The sequence below is a fragment of the Syngnathoides biaculeatus genome, chromosome 4, assembly GCF_019802595.1.
Source record: "Syngnathoides biaculeatus isolate LvHL_M chromosome 4, ASM1980259v1, whole genome shotgun sequence".
Classification (NCBI taxonomy): Eukaryota; Metazoa; Chordata; class Actinopteri; order Syngnathiformes; family Syngnathidae; genus Syngnathoides; species Syngnathoides biaculeatus.
Window position 1 is genome coordinate 7,597,911 of NC_084643.1, and position 22,027 is coordinate 7,619,937.

The 22,027-nt window shown below is 40.2% G+C and overlaps 1 protein-coding gene across 2 annotated transcripts in view; it reads left to right on the plus strand.

Moving 5' to 3' along the window:
* The window catches only part of ccser1 (coiled-coil serine-rich protein 1), a 117,453-nt gene that overhangs the window by 23,839 nt on the left and 71,587 nt on the right, over positions 1-22,027 (plus strand). For both annotated transcript variants that reach the window (XM_061817054.1, XM_061817055.1), the window contains exons 6-7: positions 3,810-3,915; positions 17,014-17,188. In XM_061817054.1, the coding sequence (XP_061673038.1) occupies positions 3,810-3,915; positions 17,014-17,188 (281 nt within the window). The remainder of the gene's footprint in view (positions 1-3,809; positions 3,916-17,013; positions 17,189-22,027) is intronic.

Here is a 22,027-nt window from a genome sequence, read left to right on the forward strand (position 1 = left end):
ACACTGGTCTTTTTTCTGTGACGGTGTTACTAAAACACCCACAATAGCTAAAGAATTAAATATTTGGAAAGTCAGTCCTTTGCATTCTCTCTCAGTTAAATGCTCACAAGATTTACTGACATCCCACATGATGTTTCTTATTTTTTAGACTTTTGTGCTGATTACTGTACTTTTCTGTTGGGTGGAGCTGTATTTTTGAAGGAGCTGGAGAATGTTTTGATCGCTCAGTCCCTTTATGGTATTTTTCTTTGATCCTTCTCACATTCATTTTGTTGCCTCCAGTTGAAACATCTCTCCCAATCTTTCAACATATGGCACACAACCCGATATAGTCTCCTCATTTATAGCACGTCTCATGCTTTAGAAATGATTAGCAAGGTAAACGTGTTGTCTAGTGCGATACTGCAAAGCGTTTTCTTTTTTTTATATAATTGTAAATGACTTGTACTTGTGAACACACCTCATGTGAATGTGTTAATCTATGTTCGGTTTATTTAAAGCGGGGCTTAATGTGTGAAAAGCTCAAGTCTTGCTCATTTCCATGCATTTTCCATAGTCATTTTGGTTTAAATCAAACTTTCATTGCATAAACTAATCGATAAATACGTTATATTCCACCATTTCAAGATGAGTAAATAAACACCCCCACCTCTATCTGATTGATGGTAATATTTGATGAAAGTTCATATTTTCCCGACTTTAATTCCTTTAATTACGGTGATTGCAGTTAATTACGATTCATAAAAAGTAAATATTACTTTTATTGTATTGACTTTGCACTAATGGAAATGCATATTTATCACTTAAATAATTCAAAAGCTATTTTAGATGTTTGATATGATGTACATAGTCGAACCTAAACCTTTATAATCACATTACAGTATGTTATCATACAGATATGTACAAATTATTAGAGAGTTTGCTGTGGAACTCTCACTGGGAGAGATGATGGAGCACGTTGACCTCGTGGTGAACACGTTTGTTGCACAGTCAAACTCTCCAGGATTGACTTTTAAGACAACCCACTGCAATGTGCGGGTTTTCTCCGTATACTGTAGCTTTCGCGCTCATTCCGAAAACACGGTGTTAGTTGAAGGCTAAACAGTGCATAGGTGGAAATGTGAGTATAAATTGTTGCCTGTATGGGTCCTTCGATGAACTGGCAACAGTTACCGGGTGTGTACCGAGCCTCTTGACCCAAAGTCAGCCAGGATCAGATCGCAGGTGAACTAACAAGTAGAATCAAATGGATGGATCGATGGACACGCAGGGTTAAACTTGACTCTAGATACAAGCATGAGGTTTTTTTTTTTGGGACGTCACTTACACAAACTCTTAAAGGACACTGTGGTTGGCCTCTGTCATTAATAACACACACAGAAGAGCACATACTTAGTCATCGGTCCTAATGGTGTGCAGACTGGAACTCATTAAGTGTTAGAATTGTTACGAGAAAGGTGGAACTTTTTACAGATACACACATGCACCTGTCTCGAGTCACCACACAGTCGCAAATATATTTTTTTTTACCTCTCTAAGGAGGCGTGTTGTGGTCTTTTATTAAAGAGCAAGGCATTTCCTTGCAATTTAAAAGGAATAGAGTTGGGCTGTTGGGAGTCTGTGGGCCTCTGTCTCAACTGCAATGCATCAGAGGTCTGTGACCATAACCGTAGAAGAGGAAATGGAACTGCGACAAAGGAACGCTACAGGGGGTGAACGACTGCAGACTTTTGTAGTCGATGCCAAGGTGATATTAGTTGTGTCCTTTTTTTATTTTCCATCAGCTCAATGTGGTCACCTCGACATACAAGCTCCCTCAGTCACTCCAACCCATCCACGGTTGCACAGGTCCCACGGCACGACTCGTTCATCCAATCACATGCAATTATGTATTGCTGCAATCCTGAAAGTGTGTTAACGTAGATTGTTTCAAGAGTTTTCTAAGTGCCTATTGTCTGTGAGACCCTGAAGGTCTCTGTGGTTTGTGGTTGGATTGGTGAGTTGGCAAGTGGGGCCAGTGGAACAAGGAAGAGGACTATGGGCGTGTGTTCAGCGTCTATGGGATGAAACCTGACACTTGAGAGGAATTAGTTGGTTTTCTTTGGTGACATTAACATAATTTACAATAGAGGTTTTTGATCAACCACTAGACCAGTCTGTCTATTTTCACAGTTAAAGGAGGACATTTGCTGAATTCACTAACAGCTGAAGTGATGATTTAAGGCTCCTCGTCATGTAGCGTTAATCAATCTCAAGCTAAAACCCCAAGAAAGCAATACAATGAAGTGACTAACAGTTACACGCGGATTAATTTGAGCAAGCAGATACTAATGTAATTGGCCAATAAAGCTTGTGCACGTGACGTCGCCGTTTTCACCGCGCCATATTCCCGGTAAAGGTTAACGTGTGGCCGAATGTTTCCGCGTTCACGAGCTATCAACCCGTCACTATGTGGGATTTATTCCTGATTGAGAACAGATCCAGCAAGGAGGTATTCATAAGCGTCCAGACTTTTATACGCTTTCAAACTTTTCCGTTTAAATCTCAACGACTTACTCACCAGATCCATGCGTAGATCCAGTTGTCCAAGACAAGCGGAAGCGGGTTAACAGTCCACTCTCGTCGGTGAAAACATCAACTTCGACATTAAATACGGGTCCCTTTATACCGAGTTTATCTAATTTTTCCACGTACCTTCGTTTATTATCACCTTCTAAATGTTCAACGGTATCGGACAAGAGTCTGGGCGTCGTGCTACAAGGCGTATTTTTGTGTCGTCTTCAACTTACTTAGCATTGAACAATGCCTTGTTAGACCAGCGGTAAACAAAAGTCAAGTAAATTTATGACCAAGGTTTACGAGCATTGGCCAAAAGAGGCTCAAGTTGTAGTAGTAGTAGTAGTAGTGTGGGTGGCGGTAATGCATAGTCTGATGTCCAGTGTGCACGATCAAATGCTGGAAGATTGGCCTCCAGAATGTTTAGTGCTATCATGACTAGGTTTTGTGGCTTTTTATAAACAAAGACACAAACAAACAAACAAACGGGTGGGTGGGTGGTTGGTTGAAGAACAAAGGGTGATAATCTCAAGAGGGTGCAGAGTGAAGCCCGTAACGACTATCTCCTCTACATAGCGTGCAGCAGGGGTCACCAACACGGTGCCTGCGGGCGAATGGTAGCCCGCGAGGACAATTTAAGGCGCCCGCGAGGCATGTTCTAAAAATACCACAGCTTTAAATTTTGAATCTGACTTGCTTGTGTTATTTAAATTTTTAAAATACCTGTAATGTCACAAAAAACAAAATACAAAAAATGAAAATGTATAATGAACTATGACTGAAGTTTGCTGCAAACAAGTCATGTAGCCCTTCGTACAATCAGTTCTCACGAAGTAGCCCTCAGCCTGAAAAAGGTTGACGACCCCTGGCGTACAGGAAGTGCTCAACTAAAGCAAGAGGTCTTTGTGATATTTATATTAAAAAAAAAAAAAAAAAGTCTCCCTTTTTTTATGGTTTCCGAAATGGCAACCTAGAAGCCACTGTTCTGACGCTTATAGTGAGTTTTTCACAATTTATCAAAAAGTTAAGTTGTGTTGCAGTACTTAACATTGACTGCAAGATTTACATTGTTAATTAAAACATTACTTATTAAGGCTTTATGATGGTGACTCTTTGATCCTGGAGCAGATTAATTCCATTTCCGATATTTCCTATGGGAGTAAAACTCCTTTGGAATCTGTCCGAACCAGTTTTTTTTTTTTCTCCCCACACTAGAATATGTTGTAAGTTAATTCCATATTTTGTGTGTTTAGTTTCTAGACAAGACTCCAGTCAGTCCTTGGCGTCCTGTCTGAACCTACTCCACTCCCCCATTGACCCATCAGGAGATCGCATCCCAGTAAAAGACAACTGCCACAGGTAACGCTCGACATACATATTTCATATGTTTATGCAGCAGCACTGCATTACTATCTACTGAGCAGTGTGCCTTTCCTTCGGTTACCTCATTGGGTTAAGTACCAGTGAACGTGGTCACCTTTTAAAACATTTTCCGTTGAGATCAGTTATATTTGGGATCATCAAACTGCAGGAACCGTACAACGTATACTGCCAAAACCAGGTATGATGAGAGACTGAAGTGTAATTTATAGTCCATGTCAAGTTTCATTACTTTAGGCTATTAAATGAATACGTTGCTGATAGCTAAATAAAATGAAACCTCAGCTCTTGCATTGAATCTGGATAGAAAAGCCAGAGTACAACCGTGCTCCTGGAGTGGCCTACTGTCTCTCCTGGAAACTGGTGATCTTGAGTCTTCCTTACGAAGTGACTGACGTGTTTTCCTGTATATCACACACAGCACAGTCTGTTAAATAATTACATGAAGACATTCTTTCATGAAATATATAAGCTGTATTTGTGTTCTCCCCATCATGCCTCCCATTGGTTGACTGTTGGTCAGTCCTTCTGTTTCCTTTAGTTTTTTTTTTTTTTTTTTCCAAGCAAACTCCATGCTGGCTTTCAAGTGTCTTGTACTTAGAAGAGGCTTCTGTTGGGCCACTCTCCTATAAAGCCCTGCAATGATTGTTGACTTTCTAGAACTTTCTCCCATCTCCTGACTGCATCTCTGGAGGTCAGCTAGAGTGATCTTTGGGTTCTTCTTGACTTCTCTCATCAAGGCTCTTCTCCCCAGATTGCCCAGTTTGTCTGGCCTGCGAGCTCTCGGAGGGGTTCTGATTGTCCCAAACAGCTTCAGTTTTAGGATTATGGTGGCCGCTGTGCTCTTAGGAACCTTCAGTGCAGCAGATATTTGTTTCTGACCTCTCAAGGATGATCGGAAGAAATGGATAGCACCAAGTTAAATGAGTGTCACAGCAAAGGTTCTCGATTCTTTAGGCTGTGATATTTCAGTTTTTCTTTTTTTAATAAATCTGCAGAAAATGTATGTATTTTTTTGTCAATATGGCTTCTGTGTGTACATTGAGGGGAAAATGAACTTAAAGGGTTTTAGGAAATAGCTGCAATTTAACAAGTGAAAATTTAAGTGAATGCTTTTGTACGCCCTGTACATATTGTATACCTTGTCAATTTTGTTTCCTTCGGTAAAACCAAGAAACGGCAAGGTATCAAGGTACTATTTGTAGTATCTTGTCAATTTTGTGTCCATTGGCAAAAGAAAATATGAGGTACTATTTCAAATTTCTGATTCTTGGTAAATATTGTTCAAACAGTGCGGTAATGCGGTATTATATGCCACCCTCTCCTCTTTGGTTGCTTTTAAACAAACTTGACGTCACTGTGACCAACAAAGGGTACAATATAGAAGCTGACAACCTGATGTAAAAAAAAAAAAAAAAGCGGCATTATTTAGTCTAAAGCTTGACAAATGAACAAAACCTTTAGCAAGCTATTAAACACAGTAGTGTCACCCAAAACAATGTGGGTCGATAAGTATTATCTGGATTGGAAGTCAAGAATTCTTGCCATAAAAGGGCCATTAAAAACAAATATTATAAGCAGTGACAGTGGGACTTCAAAATGGAAGCAGATCTGAGTACCAGCAGATCAACGTTAGGACCAGCAGGTGTGAATTACCTGCTGTGGGGAGAGACAGACAGGAAAGAGGGCACCAAAAATGTTTGCCTGGGGTTGAGTTTGCCTCGCTGTCTTCCTTCGCTATCGCTGAGGTTCCACGCTCCCTTGAGGGGGGCCATTGATTTGCTAGAGGCAAAGCAAGGACCTCGACGACCCGCACTCAAAACAGCCACACGCGAGTCTGTCAGTCACATCGACTGTCCAGGGTATCAGCTGCAACACGCTGCTGGCTGTCTGATAGCCTGGCTAAAACATCTGCTTCACACACGATGGTGAAGCCACGTTATGTTTTTCAATATCGGACTGAAATAATGCTGACGCATACTGCTCTGTCGCTTGCCAGCAGCCATTCTCGTTGTTGATAATGTGCCTTTAAGTGTCCCTCTTTTTTGTGTTTTGCTAAGTTGTAAAAAGGCAGTCTTATCTCAGTCTTAGAATAGGACATTAAATGCAAGCAAACTGCACATTCACAAAGCCTTTAACTGTTTATCTCTGAAATCAATGAATTGACAGTTGACATTGATTTAGGATCCAAATAAGTAAGGAGGTCAAGTGTTTCACGTTGCCTCTTGACTCCAAAGAAACAGTTTTGTCTACCATAGCATGCTGCTACATGTGATATGATTTTTTTTTAAGATGATTTTTGTTCAGAAGCACATTGTTCAGGGTTATTTTGAGAAGTCTTGTTTAAAGTAACTAGAAACAATTCACATTTTTTTTTAACAAAGGTGACATGACACCAAACCTTGACAGATATACTTAAAGGTCAAGTGTCATACCTTTAAACATTCTAAAATAGATATTGCAATGAAAAATAAATTACATTATTCGCTTCAATGTCGATACGAAAGATAAATATGAACGAAGAGCATGTCATCCATGTGCAAAGTTTCAGAAGTCTCATTCGACATTCAAGCCGGAGCCATATTGGCAGCATCTTCTGTCCGTGACGTCACACTGGGACATTCGCCACTGAAAACACGCTGTGCCACCTGGTATGGAAGACAAACAACAGAGGTATTCGGATTTTTCCCACGCCCCTTCTGACACGGAAGCTCTTTTCGAAGAAGAGAACATCTCACAACCGAGTGAAGTGACCGGGGCAATATTACCCTATCGTTTGGAGCCATTTTTAGATCATATGCGGATCACAGCCAAACCGCATGCGGCATAACCACCTACCTGCCCGATCCACCTACGCGGCGGCGATGAACAACAGCGTCCACGAGCGACGACGACGGCCAAACTGCCCCCCCGTCCGATCCACCGTCCGGCGCCGCGACAGCCGCCGATCACGGCTTCGGCTGGGGTGACACATTTACACATTTAGCACCCCTGACTCATGGATTACGTCCTTCCCCAACTATTATTTTTTTTTTTTTTTTAGGAGCTGTATACAGCCCTACCAGTTATTTGGAACCCACGAAGCTCTTGTCCTTTGCACCTGTGCAATCCATTTTTCACAACGAACCTGGTCTTTTGGAAAAGTATGAAGAGCGCATCCATCCTCCCGAGTGTTCGAGCACTATCCAGCAATACAATGAGCCGGCATTTTGGCTAACACTAAGGAACCTGATTGCGCTCCTGCCCTGTACGTCACTTCCTCCTTCTTCTTGAAAACAAATCCCTCGAGAGGATTTTCATGGCTGGAGTGACAAAAAGCCATATATGTCAAAATCATGTTTTGTGGTGGGGAAAAAACAGATGGGTTCATACCGGCTGCTATTTTTCATTAATAACATACTAAAAATCATGCATTTCATGACAGTGGACCTTTTTATGTGACCTTATTTATTTATTTATTTATTTTTTCCATGCACATGTGAATGTTTGTTTCAGTACTTTTTACTCAACTTACTGTTCTCCCACAAGGAGTTGAATGGCAGAATTCAGTCGGCATGAATCAACCAATATATTTCCAAGGATTGTCCACTTCTTTGCCATTCTGTGACTCATCCACTCTACGTATGTCTGTCTTCTGACAACCTCTGTAACACTTTCAACTCAATGACCACTTGCCTGCCCACAACATCATGTTAGCAAGTTACGGTTGGTCAATTCTTAATCTTGACTCGTGTTGTCCGAGTCTCATGATGTCAAAATATCCACAGCATGATAAAGACAATTGTTTAAAATAGCAATTGTAACCTTTCCTCGCAAGAATAGTGTTCCCCCACTGTTTATTTTTAACAGTCACATAAAATATCACAACAGCAATTCGTAAATCTCTTCGCATAAATTGAAGAATACGAATTTGCTGAGTATACATAATACTTGACCTATTTGCAAAAACAAGACTACATTAGGGAAGATCAGCTGGCTAAGATGTCCCCCCGAGGAGAATGTGGTCTCATAGCAATAGCCCACATAGTCAGAAATAAAGAAGCATACATTCAATTTTTTTTTTTCATGATTTATTCTACTTACTGTATGTATCTGCCAAACTGTCGAATTTTATTCGAACCACAACACGCGTACTCCTACAATTTAGTTTTAAAACACACATGCACAGAAACTCATCTGTAAGAGATTTCTTTATTTGTAGGACAGATTATCCTTTGATTTGCGTCCAACTGTTTAGCTACCAAGCATTTGTTCACGAATTGATAACCAGTTAATCATAGCACCGACGATCGCTGACATATTTTCATTTTTACTGTACGCTGGAGAAGCACCAAGTGCGGTGTCTCCCCAGTGTACAGTTGTTTATGACCCAAAAAAGGAGTTGAATTTGGATTTTAATAGAATGCTTCTCTTTAAATGAAGCGAATATGCACAAGGAAAAGTAGTTATTAATAAAATTTAAACAAACACTGAATAGCTAATACAATCGTATCATGCTTGTATGCCAAACATATGTGCGTTCATCTGAGATGACACGCTGTGGTGACCCCGAAAGGGACAAGCTGAAAGAAACTTACTATGCTTGTATACAATATACTTTAATGAGTGGCACAAAATGTGATGATAAAACGTTTAAATAAAATAAAGTTAAATAAAAACAAATACATTTATGTAACATGTAAAGTCAAACACCAAATAAATGTCAATAAAGGGGAGGGGGGTAACTTAAATCAGAACCACGAACACCTTTTCATTTTTTTTGCATTTTGGAACTCTTCATTGCAGCAATGAATTTTACGTGACTTACTAAAAAACATTCCAAAGGCTTTTCAACATTTAAGTCCACAGGATCAAATGAATATGAACCATACCAAACGACTGCAAAAAATGTAGTCGTCTTTTGTTCCTGACCAAAGAAGCGGACCAAAGGGCTTTCCTTGTTTTTGAAGATATTAGTTGATCACATGGAGCACTTTGTTCCGGTTGACCACGGGGTCTATGCTTCATGTGTTTGCACGCAATATGACAAAAGCCTTTGCGGAAAATCTGTGAATTTCGCAATCTAGAGCCACTTCAATTGCGTTTAAGAAGATGCTTGGTGTATCGCAGTTGATAAGCTTCTAATTTACATACTGATTTGACATAATTTCTCAGTACAAGGAGACGAATTAGTATAACCTTCATTTTTTGGGAAATTGTGGTCCTGATTTTTTACGAGTTAGTGCGACGGTTATAAAAAGTATACACACTTCTATTCAAATGGCAGATTTTTTTGGGGATATATTTAAAAATTTGATCAAGATAAATTATTTCAAAATGCTGTCCATTAGTGTGACCTGTAACATGTACACTTCACATTAACGGTGGGGGAAAAAAAATGTTTTACCTTGGCCTCATTTTTTAAGAAGTGTGTGCCATTTGAATAGGGGTGTGTAGACTTCATATATCCACTGTACATCCTTTGCATTACTTTACAAGGGATAAAATGTTCAATTAATTTTTTTTACTGATTACTGAAAACATTCAAAAGGATTGTTTTAAAGTACCAAGATATCACTAGCTAATGATGTTCTCTATCTTTTCCCCCACTTTTTTTTTTTGTATTAAAGTGATAAAATTGTGCCCTACAGTTGTCTCTAAAATTAACTGAATTAATTTCAACTCCAACCGTTCACATTCAAAGGAAGAGATTTCCTTTGTTGGCTCAGCGTTTAGTTTTGATGAATTAATCACAACTTCTGCCTTTATGAAGAAAAGAGTGAACCTGGAAACTGAAGTCTGCACAGATGACGCTTAATCTCACTACAAAGTGAGACGCTGTGACATATTTTCTACTGGTAGTCACAAATTTTTGCGATTTTCCTTCTTAACGGTGTGTGTGTGTGTGTGCGGGACACAGAATGACGAGCCATTCCACACCAGCTTCAGCCTTTTATTTATTGCAATTAAGATGTTTTTATGGAGCGGTTTTATTTGGTTTGGGTTTCTGACCAGATTCTAATCGAGCTACTGTACAAGGCTCCATAAAACCCTGGTTAGTGTGAGGATTATTACAATTATTTAATGGAAATATTCTGGTTATTATATAAAATACTAACACCAGGAAGTTTCAGAAAAATAGTCATGTCAATGAATTAAAAAAAAAAAAAAACAATCCACGTAAATGTTAATAAAGCGACTTAACCTCACTTTGCACCAACACAGGATTAATCACTTGTGGTTGTTTTATGATTAAGCCAAATTCCATGATCACATGCCACTTTATATCACTATCATGCCCCTGCCTGTTGTTTGGATAAAAATCCCCAGTGGCATAAATTACATAGCAGGCCTTTTCATCCTGACAGGTGTTCATGTTCACCGCTTGTGAACAGAAAATTATGCACCCACTCAGGAAAAAAAAAAAAAAAAAAAAAAAAAAAACCCTGAGGATCAGAAGGGCTACCGGTATTTATCTCTAATAGCTGTCAGGAAGAATGCGGGGTGTGAATATTCAAATGACGCCACCGAACTTGAGAGCCAAGTCTCAGAGCAAAAGCTTACCGACTTTTGCTGCTGGGCAGATAAATATATTGATTCGTCAATCTTGTTTAAAAAAAAAAAAAAAAAAAGTTATAACTTTTTAGAATTTAAATGTTTTTCAATGTTTCACAGGTCATGCAAAATGTGCATAGCAAAGCTGCACAGATTTACCACAGTTGACATTTTGGTTAAGAATTTCAGTTTTGTGATACAATAGCCTTTTTGACCCTGTGCCATAGAATTTGGATAATTACATGCGTCAATATCTGGTGTAAAACTGAACACTCCTATCCTGCCTTTGCACAATATCCTTCAACACAGCACTGTTTGGCGTTTGTTCCAGCTCTGATAGTCCTGCTGAATGTGGAAAATCGCTTGGTCAATTTAAAAAAAAAAAAAAAAAAAAATTAAAAAAGGGGGGAAAAAAAATAAGCGGCTTTTACAGGTGGTCCAAAACGTGCTTTCTCCCACGTTTGGGAAAAACATGCATGTTTGGTGAAATAAACCAAAGAGGTGTGAATGGGAGTATGAATGGTTGCTTGTCCCTGCGATTGGCATAGGCGATCCTATTGAAGACAAATGAGATAGAAAATGATTGGATGTTGGACTTTGCCACTTATTTTACTATTTTGCTGTACTATGTAAATGACTTTGATGTGGGAAACGGGCTACAGTGATGAAATAGGAAGAAGACAAATTATGTCTCGGGAAAAATATATTTTCTCAATTCCCCAAAGTAAAATGTTTCCCATTGTATAGTTACACTTGTAATTGAACCTTGTTCTAATAAAGTGAGGATTTCATACAGTGGCCCAACTCATAACATTTCCCTTTTCCGTCTCATCTTGACTTACGGCCTTTTAGCTCAAGAGGAGAGTAAATAACGGCTACCTTTATTCTCCGAACTCCTGTGTGATGTGTGAGCTCTTGAGGCAAAGCTCCGTCACCCTTTGAGGTGAAGCACGCTTACTTACATCCGTGATCTCATTGGTCTAGGCCAGGGGGTTGAGAACCTTTTCCACTGAGAGAGCCATAAATTTCAAAAGAGCCATGCAATATTTAAAAAAATAAATGCAGGTGTGTTTGCACATTTATGTTGAACCAACACTTTTAGAGTACAATAAAGTCTGTGAATTCTTTTAAATAACTTTATGATGTTGGTAACCAATGATGACAAAAACACTTCTTACCATGAATGTGACTTCAGTTGCTTCCTGGTTTTGGTAATGGCTTGATAGTCTGTTTCATACATCGTCAGAATAATCTTCATGGAGGCGTTGAGATTTCCATCCGTTAATAGTCAACGTAATTCAATTTGATTTTCCATCATGCTGGTAGGATGGTGAACAGTTCTTGCCGAAAAAGGCATGTCTTTTATTCGTTTGATTGTCTTGTCTATATGCAAAGTGTTGACTGGCAACGTCGAGTACGAATGCTTTGGCACACGCCACATCTGTGAATTTAAACACACAGCAGAACCCTCCCTCTCCACAAAGGTTGTCCATTCTTGTTGAAAACTTCGGTACTCCTCATATTTTTGTCTTTGAACGACCTTTGTCAAAAGCGTTTCCATAATTAGTTGTTCCGACACGATCAGCGCCTGTGGACATCGACTACCATGTACAAACTACAGCAACCCACTTGGCCAAACAGTCTCCATGTCATTTGTTTTGCCTCCCACACCAAACTATGGCAACCCCACTAGGACAAACCTTCTCTGCACGGCAGAAATCACATGGACGAGTACAGTATGTCGTTATGAGGGCTCCACGAGCCATATGCAACCACCAAAAGAGCCAGGTATGGCTCGCGAGCCATAGGTTCCCGACCCCTGGTCTAGGCGACCACACGTGAAGGCTGGGATGTAAATGGACTGCTAAACTGAGCGCCACGCACCTTCTCGCCTCTTCTATACCTCATTGGCTGATGCTCTCTAGGTCTGTTTCATGCTTGTGAAATGTTGGACATAATCTTAGGCAGCCAAAGTGTGAGTGTTGCAATGAGAACATATGAAAACATATTTTGGCCATACCGCTACAGAACTCTGGAAGCTTAGTTTCTGGTTAACCAACCCTCCAATTGTTAATCCTTTCATAAAACATAAAGGGCTCGTGTGGGTAGGGCTGTAGGTCTACTGTATAAGCCCCAAAATGTATTTGTTGGTTTTAAACTGTGTAAAAATTACTGCCAACGAGGCTTCCGCACACCAGAGGGCTGCATTCTGAATCATCCATCCATTATTTGGGTCATGGGTTACCTGGAGCCTATTTGAATGAATGAATGAATGAATGAATGACATTTCTTGTCATCATACGACTGTACAATGAAATTGGAGAGCCTCTCCTGAGTCAGAGTATACATTAAAACGATATAAAGAAAAAATAAATACAAAAAATAAAAATCCATGTACAAAACCGAGTGCATAAAAAATATTGCTCAAGAATAAAAATCAGCGGGGAGAGAAGCTGACTTTGGGCAAAATATCAAAATTCAGTTTTACGTAATATGTCTATTTTAACCCTTTCCGGGTGAGGGGTTGCAAATTTGCAACAGGTTTTAAGTCCAGAGTATTATTTTCTGAAAGTATATGATTTTACAAAATTACAACATTTTATTTGGTCCAGAGAAGCTTAAGGGTTAATAATGTAAACAAACAACCAAAAATACACTGGCACTTTTTCCAAGAGTTGCTACCGTAACAAAAGAGGCAAGCAGAATAGACACTCTCATGGTCGTTAGCCGTGCCTTATGGCATTCATTTTACACCCTCTACCTTTTTGTGTCTCGAAGTCCAGAATTCGTCATTAGACTTGCTGCCGGGAGCGTTGGCTGACGCTCAGTCATTGTTACAGATACTCCTGATGAGTTTAATGGTGGCGTAAAAATACCCGTCGCCTCAGGTGGCGCATGCAGATGAACAGACTGTGTTTTGACAGGTACAAGCGAGTGATGACAAATGAGCGCGATCAAGGCCCTGGTAATTGTTTGACGAAACGTATGATATACGCATACACATCGGGTAATTGTTTTTCCCTTTTGTCCATGAAAATTTAATGGTGTTGCGTGTATTCCTTGCCGTCAGTGTCTCGGTTTTCAAAATGTCCTCTACTGTTACTATTCAGACAAAGCTGACTTTATATTACAAACTGACAAATGCTGCTGATAATTTCCCGTGTCATTTAATTTATGTGGCGCTGCATGTCGTCGTTCTTCCCTTTACCACGCATTTACTCGTTTTGTCAGCTTCTGCCTACAAGTGGTTGCTCTTTTTGTCATTATTGTTTATCACCTGCCCAGGTCCATGTTAACATAAGCCGCTGATGGTCCCGGTCATAAACCATCACTAGCAGTATAATAATGAAAAGTAATAAAAGGCAGATAATTGCCTTTTTTTTTTTTTTTTTTTTCCCACCCTTGATGAAAACTGATCACTTCTGTTGAGAAAAGGCCGGTGAGAGGGGAAAAAAAATGCAGGGTGTACAGGCAAGGGAGGAGAGTAAAGTGTGGGGAAGACAAAAGATGACCACTGTTTAGAGGAGCGTGGAAAATGGGAAAAGGTGGAAGAACAAGGACATTTATTGTGGTGCCAAAAGGAAAATAAAATGACCGAGCCAAGTGAGAGAAACATCAGTCACATGCACACACGGCCTGATTGCACTCTTCCTACGTGTGATTACGCCTGAGTTTCCGGAACGTCAAAATCATCTTGTGCATACATTATAAGTGAATCCCAAAGTGTGTTGTCGTCACCAACTGACATGCACAATTCTATAGTGTCTCTTCCAACTACGTTGCAGGAGTTTCCACTTTTTTTGTTTTGTTTTTGCATTGTGATATTCACATTTGTCAGCTGTCTTCCACAGAAATCACTTATTAAATAGGTCCTATTCACTCAAGCTATTAATGTGCGCAATCACAGTGTAAGCATGTCAAGGAGGAGGGTGTCAATTTGGGTTAGCGCTTTCTCGCTATTCGGAACAGGGCTTGGTCTCTATCCTTAGTAAACAGAATCAGAATCAGCTTTAATGGCCAAGTGTGTAAAGCCCAGAAGGACTTTTTCTCCGACAGTCAGAACAAAGAACGGGGCTGTACAGTAGTATGTAATTGTCCTTCGCTGGAGTACCTTTTATTCAACATGTCAGAGAGGGTAAATATTAGATACTATAACAGTGTAGTTAGGTTTTTACCCCCCGTCAAAAAAAAGTTTCCATAATACCTCGTAGAGTTGTGGTGCATTAGTATTAACAAGATGCTGTAAAATCCCCAGCCTCCGATGGCATTCTGGAGCTAAATGTTCTGCCCAGTGTCAGAAAGATTGGAATCTGCTTTGTGCTGGGGCTGCTTTGCCCTCATCCGGCACAATGCTGTCTTGACTCAGTGCATGCTACAAAGAAATCTCAAGACTGTCAAAGCATTCTGGAGCAAAATGCGCTACCCTGTCTTTGTCTCAGCCACCAATCATGGGTCGTCCACTTGGATAAAAACACAATAGCACACAGCTAAAAAGTAAACACTGGCTAGAAGACAAAGACTGGCACAAAGCAAAGCATTGGGTTGTTCTCAACAGCCTCTGATCTAACGGCGCACAAATGCCACACTTGACACGAGAACATTGAAGGATTGATCATACTTCACATTTACGCTTGCCCACGTTGCAGATTGGAACAGCAGGACAGGAAGAAGTGGAAGTAGTTCACTTGTACGGATTTCAGCAGGGAGTAAAAAGAAGAAAAGGAAAGCGGTTGGTACAATGTCACTTGTCATCGCGAGACGGAACGGGCCTCAGGTGTTCACCCCGCTAGCCGGGAGGACACATTAGGCCCCGATAATGCCCGTGGAGTGTCATGACTTGCCAGAGTGGCGTGGCGGAAACACGCTCGAGACACCGGGGCCAAAGGCGAATTACACGAGTGAGAACAGGCGGTAGGGGAAAGGGGACGCACGAGCGAGAGGGAAGCGAAGCGATCAATGACTGACGACTGGACATGTGACCAGGAATAATGCTTTCTTGTGCTCTCGCAAAAACGCCTGTAATAGACTGACACCTGACTTTAACAATTCCGGATGAAAAATTTAATTACGATTGGATTTACTTCACTCTCCCTATACTGATTTTTAACATCCATTTTATAAAATGCGAGACCCAAAATGACGGGGGAAAAAAAGGTATTTATACACACTTTAATTTGTTTCAAAAGCTTATCATTTTAACTTTGCCTTAAAATTACTTACTTACTTACAAATTATTTTGTTGTGAAAGAAAATGCGCGCACACAGACATCCACTGAAAACTCTCCAAAACCTCAACAACCCAGGCTGAACTTCTCTCCCAGATGCATAATACTTCCTTGACACCAATTTCTGTTTAACATTGTCTTGGAGCATCAGGAAGAGCTCCAGAACTGCAAATGGGTGAATTTCTAGCTGTGGAACCTAACAATCCACAGTAAAAAAATCAAAACTAGGAATTTAAAGGGAATTTCTGTCTTAGAATGTTGTGAACTCCCAAGCACCTTTATGTTAAAATACTTAAAGTTTAAGTCTTAAAAGAGCAAACAGTTTAGATAAGAGTTATACCTCAGAAGTGGCTGTTTATTGAAGACTAATACATGGATACTTTTGAAATAAACAATCAGGACTTAATTGTTTATCATTTGCTTTGTCATGTTTTATAAGATGAAGCCACTGTGTTTTTGGGCAATAATTAGATCAACGTGGGGAAGCATTGAATATCAAAAGTCAGAAGTCGTTATTTGCCGCATGTTTACTTGAAAGCAACTACATCTTCTCATTGTGAACATCGATGCGCACAGACCTAGAGCGTTGGCACTCAGCAGGCTTTTATGTAAGCCAGACGTTTGAAACACTTCTTTCGTACCAATGCTCTAGATGTTTGTCCTTGGGACAAAAACAACATTTGATAGTTTCATTTATATGATGCTTATAAAGCTCAAGACTGACTTGCTTGGCATTTTTTTTTTGACACCGTTCTCCATTTTGCTCAATTTTACCGAGAGCTTTGACCATGTCTTACGTTGCTAGAATCACTTTTCAAAACTCAATTGAAGTTAGCGGCGTAAACAGTGAGTGAATGTGAACAGGCGGGGATAAGCAACGAGATAAGACGAGGCCAGTCAAGAAGATTAAAGTACAGTACTTTCCATTCATTTCAATTTCCATTTCAATTATGAGTGTGGTCATGGAACTAATTTAGCTTGTGTTTCAAAGTACTGTTATATGAGGATTTGAATAAGCCCTTTTGCATTGCCTGGAGAAGCCGTCTTTTCTGTACATTGTTTTGGTGGGGAAAGTCAAACTGGTAATTGTCGGCTTTCTTCGGTAGTTTATTAGAACCACAACAGGGGAAGCCCCTCCTCTACATAAGGGCATTTCGCAACACCGACTCCAACTGACATTTTTCTTGCACATCTGAATAAATGCTGGATCTTCCGTAAAGATTGTGTGAAAGAGGCCCCGTCCTTCCTGATATCAGTGCACACTTAGAAATGAAAAATCTCATGTCCTCATATTTATATTTCTGTCGCCCACTTCCAGGGAGCTTCGGCGTCCGACCACTCTTCTGCCTGCGGAGTGCAACCCGCCACTGCTTCTGGGGAGGGAAGAAGAAACCTTGCACCCCGGAGTGGAGACCCTCCCCCTGCGTCTGATGCAGCAGGACTGCACTGCTGTCAAGACCCTACTTTTGAGGCTCAGGCGCACCCTGCAGGAGGTGGGATATGCTTACTCGCTACGAAGGTGTTAACCGGCAGGTATTGGTTATATGTTGGAACCATCGAAAACAAATGATGGACTCTATATAGAACATCTTATAAAATTCAAGGTTTAACCCGTAGGTAAGATTTTGCTGATATGGGCACTCCTAGTGGTCATCCGTCCAATTTCTTAGCCGCTTGTCCTCACAAGGGTCGTTGGGAATGCTGGAGCCTATCTCAGCTGTCAACAGGCAGGAGGCGGGGTACACCCTGAACTGGTTCGCAGGGCACATAGAGACAAACAGCCACGCTCACAATCACACCGAGGGGCAATTTAGAGTTTCCAATTAATGTTGCATGTTTTTGGGATGTTGGAGGAAACCAGAGTGCCCGGAGAAAACCCACGCAGGCACGGGGAGAACATGCAAACTCCGCACAGACTGGGCCGGGATTGAACCCTGGACCTGAAAACTGTGAGGCCAATGCTTTCCAGCTGAGCGACCGTGCCGCGCCCTGGTGGTCATATTTATTGAAAATGTTAGATTCATTAAACCTGAAGATATCACATTAATTGATCACTACTCCAAATATAGACCAATACTGTATAATAAGTAGTAAGTACAATTGCTCATTGGTTGTAAAATGAAGACCCTTTCCTAAGTTCTGCTCAATTTCATTTGTTGTATGGTTATTACACACAATAGAGCAGAATCATGTAAATGCTTTGCTGGGATACGTCATTCTTTTTTTTTTTTGTGCGCGACCTTAAAAGTTCCACAATGTTTTGCCCGTGAAAGACATTTACATAGCAAAGAGCTGGGACACGGCGCAGGTTTCCACCAAGAGCTCCAAGCACATCCATTAGCACTCTGTCATCCAAATGGGTGAGTGACCTTTTGCTAAATTTAGTCTTGATAAACACGCTCGCAAATGCACAGAAAAGTCGATATGAAAGCCCGAACAGTGACATCACCGTACGTCAGAAATATTAGCGCCTTTAAAGTAAGATCAAAGGGCCGGTGTGCGAATTGGGCTCCGACCGATGCTTACTTTCCTGGACTTCTGTAGGAGACGTTATCAAATGCTAATGAAGGGAAAGATTAAAACTGAACGGAATTAAATATATATCGTATATATTACCTTGCAAATTTGTATACCGCGCAGCACTCGGCATTGCAGTGGTTCGAAGGTCCAACTCGTATCTGAGAGGTTGTGGGTTTGAATCTCGTGTGGATGTTCACGCCATACATTTTAGGTCGCTGAAGGAATCCAAACAGCCCATAGTTTCCTAGTTAAATGTGAATGCTTCTCTATATGGGCGAACCTATCCAAGGTGGAGACCTGTTAGTTGGGGTAAGTTTCAGCTCCCAATGAAGACGAGCGCTCCAGAAAATCCATCACTGGATCGGAATTTGCTTGAGTGAGATGAGTGACATGGCTACTGAATTTTGGGGTCTTTTGTCTTTAAAAGCCGAGACCCCAGACATGAAGAGGAAAAGAGACTGTGTTCTTCCCGCGTTTATAGTGGTGCGGCGTTCTCAAAATGACCGTGTAACGATATTTCTACACTTATGAGTCAGTGTCTTGATTTGTGATTGTGAATATGGTAACAAAATGCAAGATTGTTAGCACCAGCAATTGTACAACCTCACTAAACATACCCCCCCCCGCCATTGGATAATGTGGTGAACGGACTGCTCTTATACAGTATTATAGCGCTTTAGCTACCATGTCACAGTGTCTAAAGTGGCACCCATTGACATACCAATTGGTGGATGCTGGCATGCAAAGCGCTACGACTGGGAGCAAATTAGCGTTTAGTGTCTTGCCCAAGGAAACTTTGACATGCATCCAGTGAGCACCGCGATTCCAAGCAAGGACCCGTCGGTCGCTGGACGGCCCAACTATATGCGTGTACCCCACTTTCGTTTCCATCGGGCTTCTGTGTTTGTGTCATCTTCATTTTATCTGCTTGACCTTTTGGCGCCGCTCATCCAGCAGTTTTTCTCCTTTGTTTAGTGTAAGCGGAGCCATTTGTTCGTTCCAAAAACAAAAACAGGTTGCATTAGTCTCAAAACAAAAACAGCGGGAGGTCGGGTACTACAAAAACAGTTTAGCCTCCGCCATCACAGCAAAGAGCGCAATCCAATCTTATACTAACCTTGTATTTAGTTTGAGTCAAGACTCACTGGACTTCCTGCCAAATTCTATGAGGGGAAAACCCTTCTTAGAAGTGCATGCATAATTTTCTGTCCCTTACATTAATAGGCAAAAATGTTCCCGATTTGTTATTCTCATTAAGTATGACCAGTATTACATATTATTAATACAAATTATTTCTTGTTCTTTAATAATGTATTGTTTCGTTTTAACACAGCACTTATTTTTCAGGTATTAGCTACGTACGATATGACTACTTGGCACATTGGTTGCCTTACACAATGCCAGGACTGGGAGGGAGGTCATGTTCCCGGATAACACATTCACTCCTGGTGCACAATTATTTAAAAGAAAAGACAAAAAAGTAGCAGAGGGGGAATAAACGCACAAATGTCATTACAATTACTACAACTATTTATAGGATTAAGAGACAAACTTTCTTAGAACAGCATTTTAACAACTATACAACAGCGCTAGGCATGCTGGAAACTCCTCAGACAGGAATCCACCTGTATGGCGTCAACAATATCATAAAAATATGACGGCTTTATTGTGTCTTAACAATTTTTATTTTTTTTTTCCTGTGGCCTTGCAACACGAGTGAATGTGTTATTTGGGCACATGAGCTTTCTGAACATTGTGCAGTCCTGTTACTATGGCAATGGCAACTAGTAAACCTTAGTATGAATAAATATGATGTAAACTTATAAATTGCAAGATTAAAAAAATTATCTACTGTCTACTCATATTTCACCACAGAGGAATTTTTCTGTTTACTATATTTACAATGTGCACTATTGATTTTTGAATTCTTTTGTTTTTGAGAGGGGTTGGGGGTGCATTATACATGAAATTGCGGGTTGCACAGTGGTGGAAGAACATTGTTGTCACAAAAGAATTGTCTCACTGTTGGAGAAGGCATGCTTAGATACTTCTATTTGTAGCATAGGTTAGTGAAAGACTAGACAATGTTCCCGTTTATGGACAAATTTGGGTTATTTTGTCAACGGCATAGGAATGAATTCCGTTGTTAATAGAGGATCCCATGTAATAAAATTACTTATTCATTGGTCATTGTTGGCAGTTTCACCCATTTGCATTTTTTTCTGTAAACCTAAATCCTATTAAAAGCATGTATTTTTCAGTGTAATTTTGTCAGATGAGTTTGAAATTAGTGTGTGGAAGTCCTCTGGGATCATAATTTTAAAGTATTGATGGGCAATTTTAAACATTTTTAGGGGTGTTGGCTATTGCTGCCAAGTTCTCGCTATTCACAACAGTACTCTATAGTTTATTGTATAGCATTTGGGAAACTGTATAAGAGTATATTGTACATGCCTTATATACCAGGTAATAAACACACTTTCTATTAAATCCAATCAAACTATACACACAGTAGCAAAGCAAATTTATTTGTATAGCGCATTTCATACACAAGGTAACTCAATGCTGTAGTTGCCAAACACTGACTTTGTCACTTATGCAGACTCCATATGTTCTCCTACCGGCAGTTTATTGAGTTTCGCGGCCAAAGCAACCCAATGAAAGTGACATTTTCCATGAGTTCTATATTACAAAGGATCCCCTTTCGTCACCATCAGTGGTGGATTTGAACATCGCAGCCATGCCACCGTTGTGTACAGCACACGTTTGCAGTCCAGTGACTCTTAAATGTCTGAGAGGTCAAACAAAAGTAGGGCACCGGTGATAGCAAAGACGTAAAGTGTGACGACAACCATAATACGAAAAATGCAATACGGAGTGTATTGATGATTGGTGCGCAGAGTGCGATAAAAGTAGTTATTAATGAAATACAAACAATGTCATTGTCTTTTTTTTTTTTTTTTTTTTTTTTGGTTCACTTGCCTGACTTCTATACGAGCAGCGTGGCTTCAGTTCCCACACTGAATCTCCATTTTTGCCCAAAGTCAGCTGGAATAGGCCTGTGATACTGGACAAGTGGCATAGGAAATGGATTGATACATTGCCCATGTTAATTTTATTAATAGCATCGGCTTTATACATATTGTATAATGATTAGAGTTAAAGCTTGCCAGCAAATACTTACCACTGTGCCTTAGGTTTGGCTTGAGTAGTATTACCTTATTTGATTTATACAGTAATTGGCTTCTTTTTCTTTTGATTCTTGTATGACGGTGGTGTACGTACGGGTGTTAATGTAAACCTTTAATATATTGCTTGTCTGTGATAAGTATTTTGGAATAGTGATATTATTTCTCATGGGATTTTTGAATTTTTTTTTTAATGAGTGCAACTCGGTACTAATTCAGTGTCAGGAAACAGATTGCAACTATTAGAATTGATTTAGGAAATGTGGTATTTGTACTTGAATGGGCATTTCATCCCAAGATTAGCATACCTGTACGTATGAATGTGATTAAATGGGTGTGTCAGACAACCAAACCAACTTTACTTTTTAAGACCATTCATCATCTTTTGACACGTCTCCTCTGGCTTGTGCAAGTCATTAAATTTTGAGCTCCCCGGCAGTCCCTCCCTTCTCCGCACTCCACTTTTCCCCGCAAATCTGAAAGGCTTTTTATTTGAACCATATCTAATTGTCAGGACAGACATGCAATGAAGCCCATGGGACACAAGTGACCTTAAACAGAATGTGTTTATTTTTTGAAAGGCCGAAAAGATAAGACAGAGAGTACCCGCCTTTCTCCCTCTAT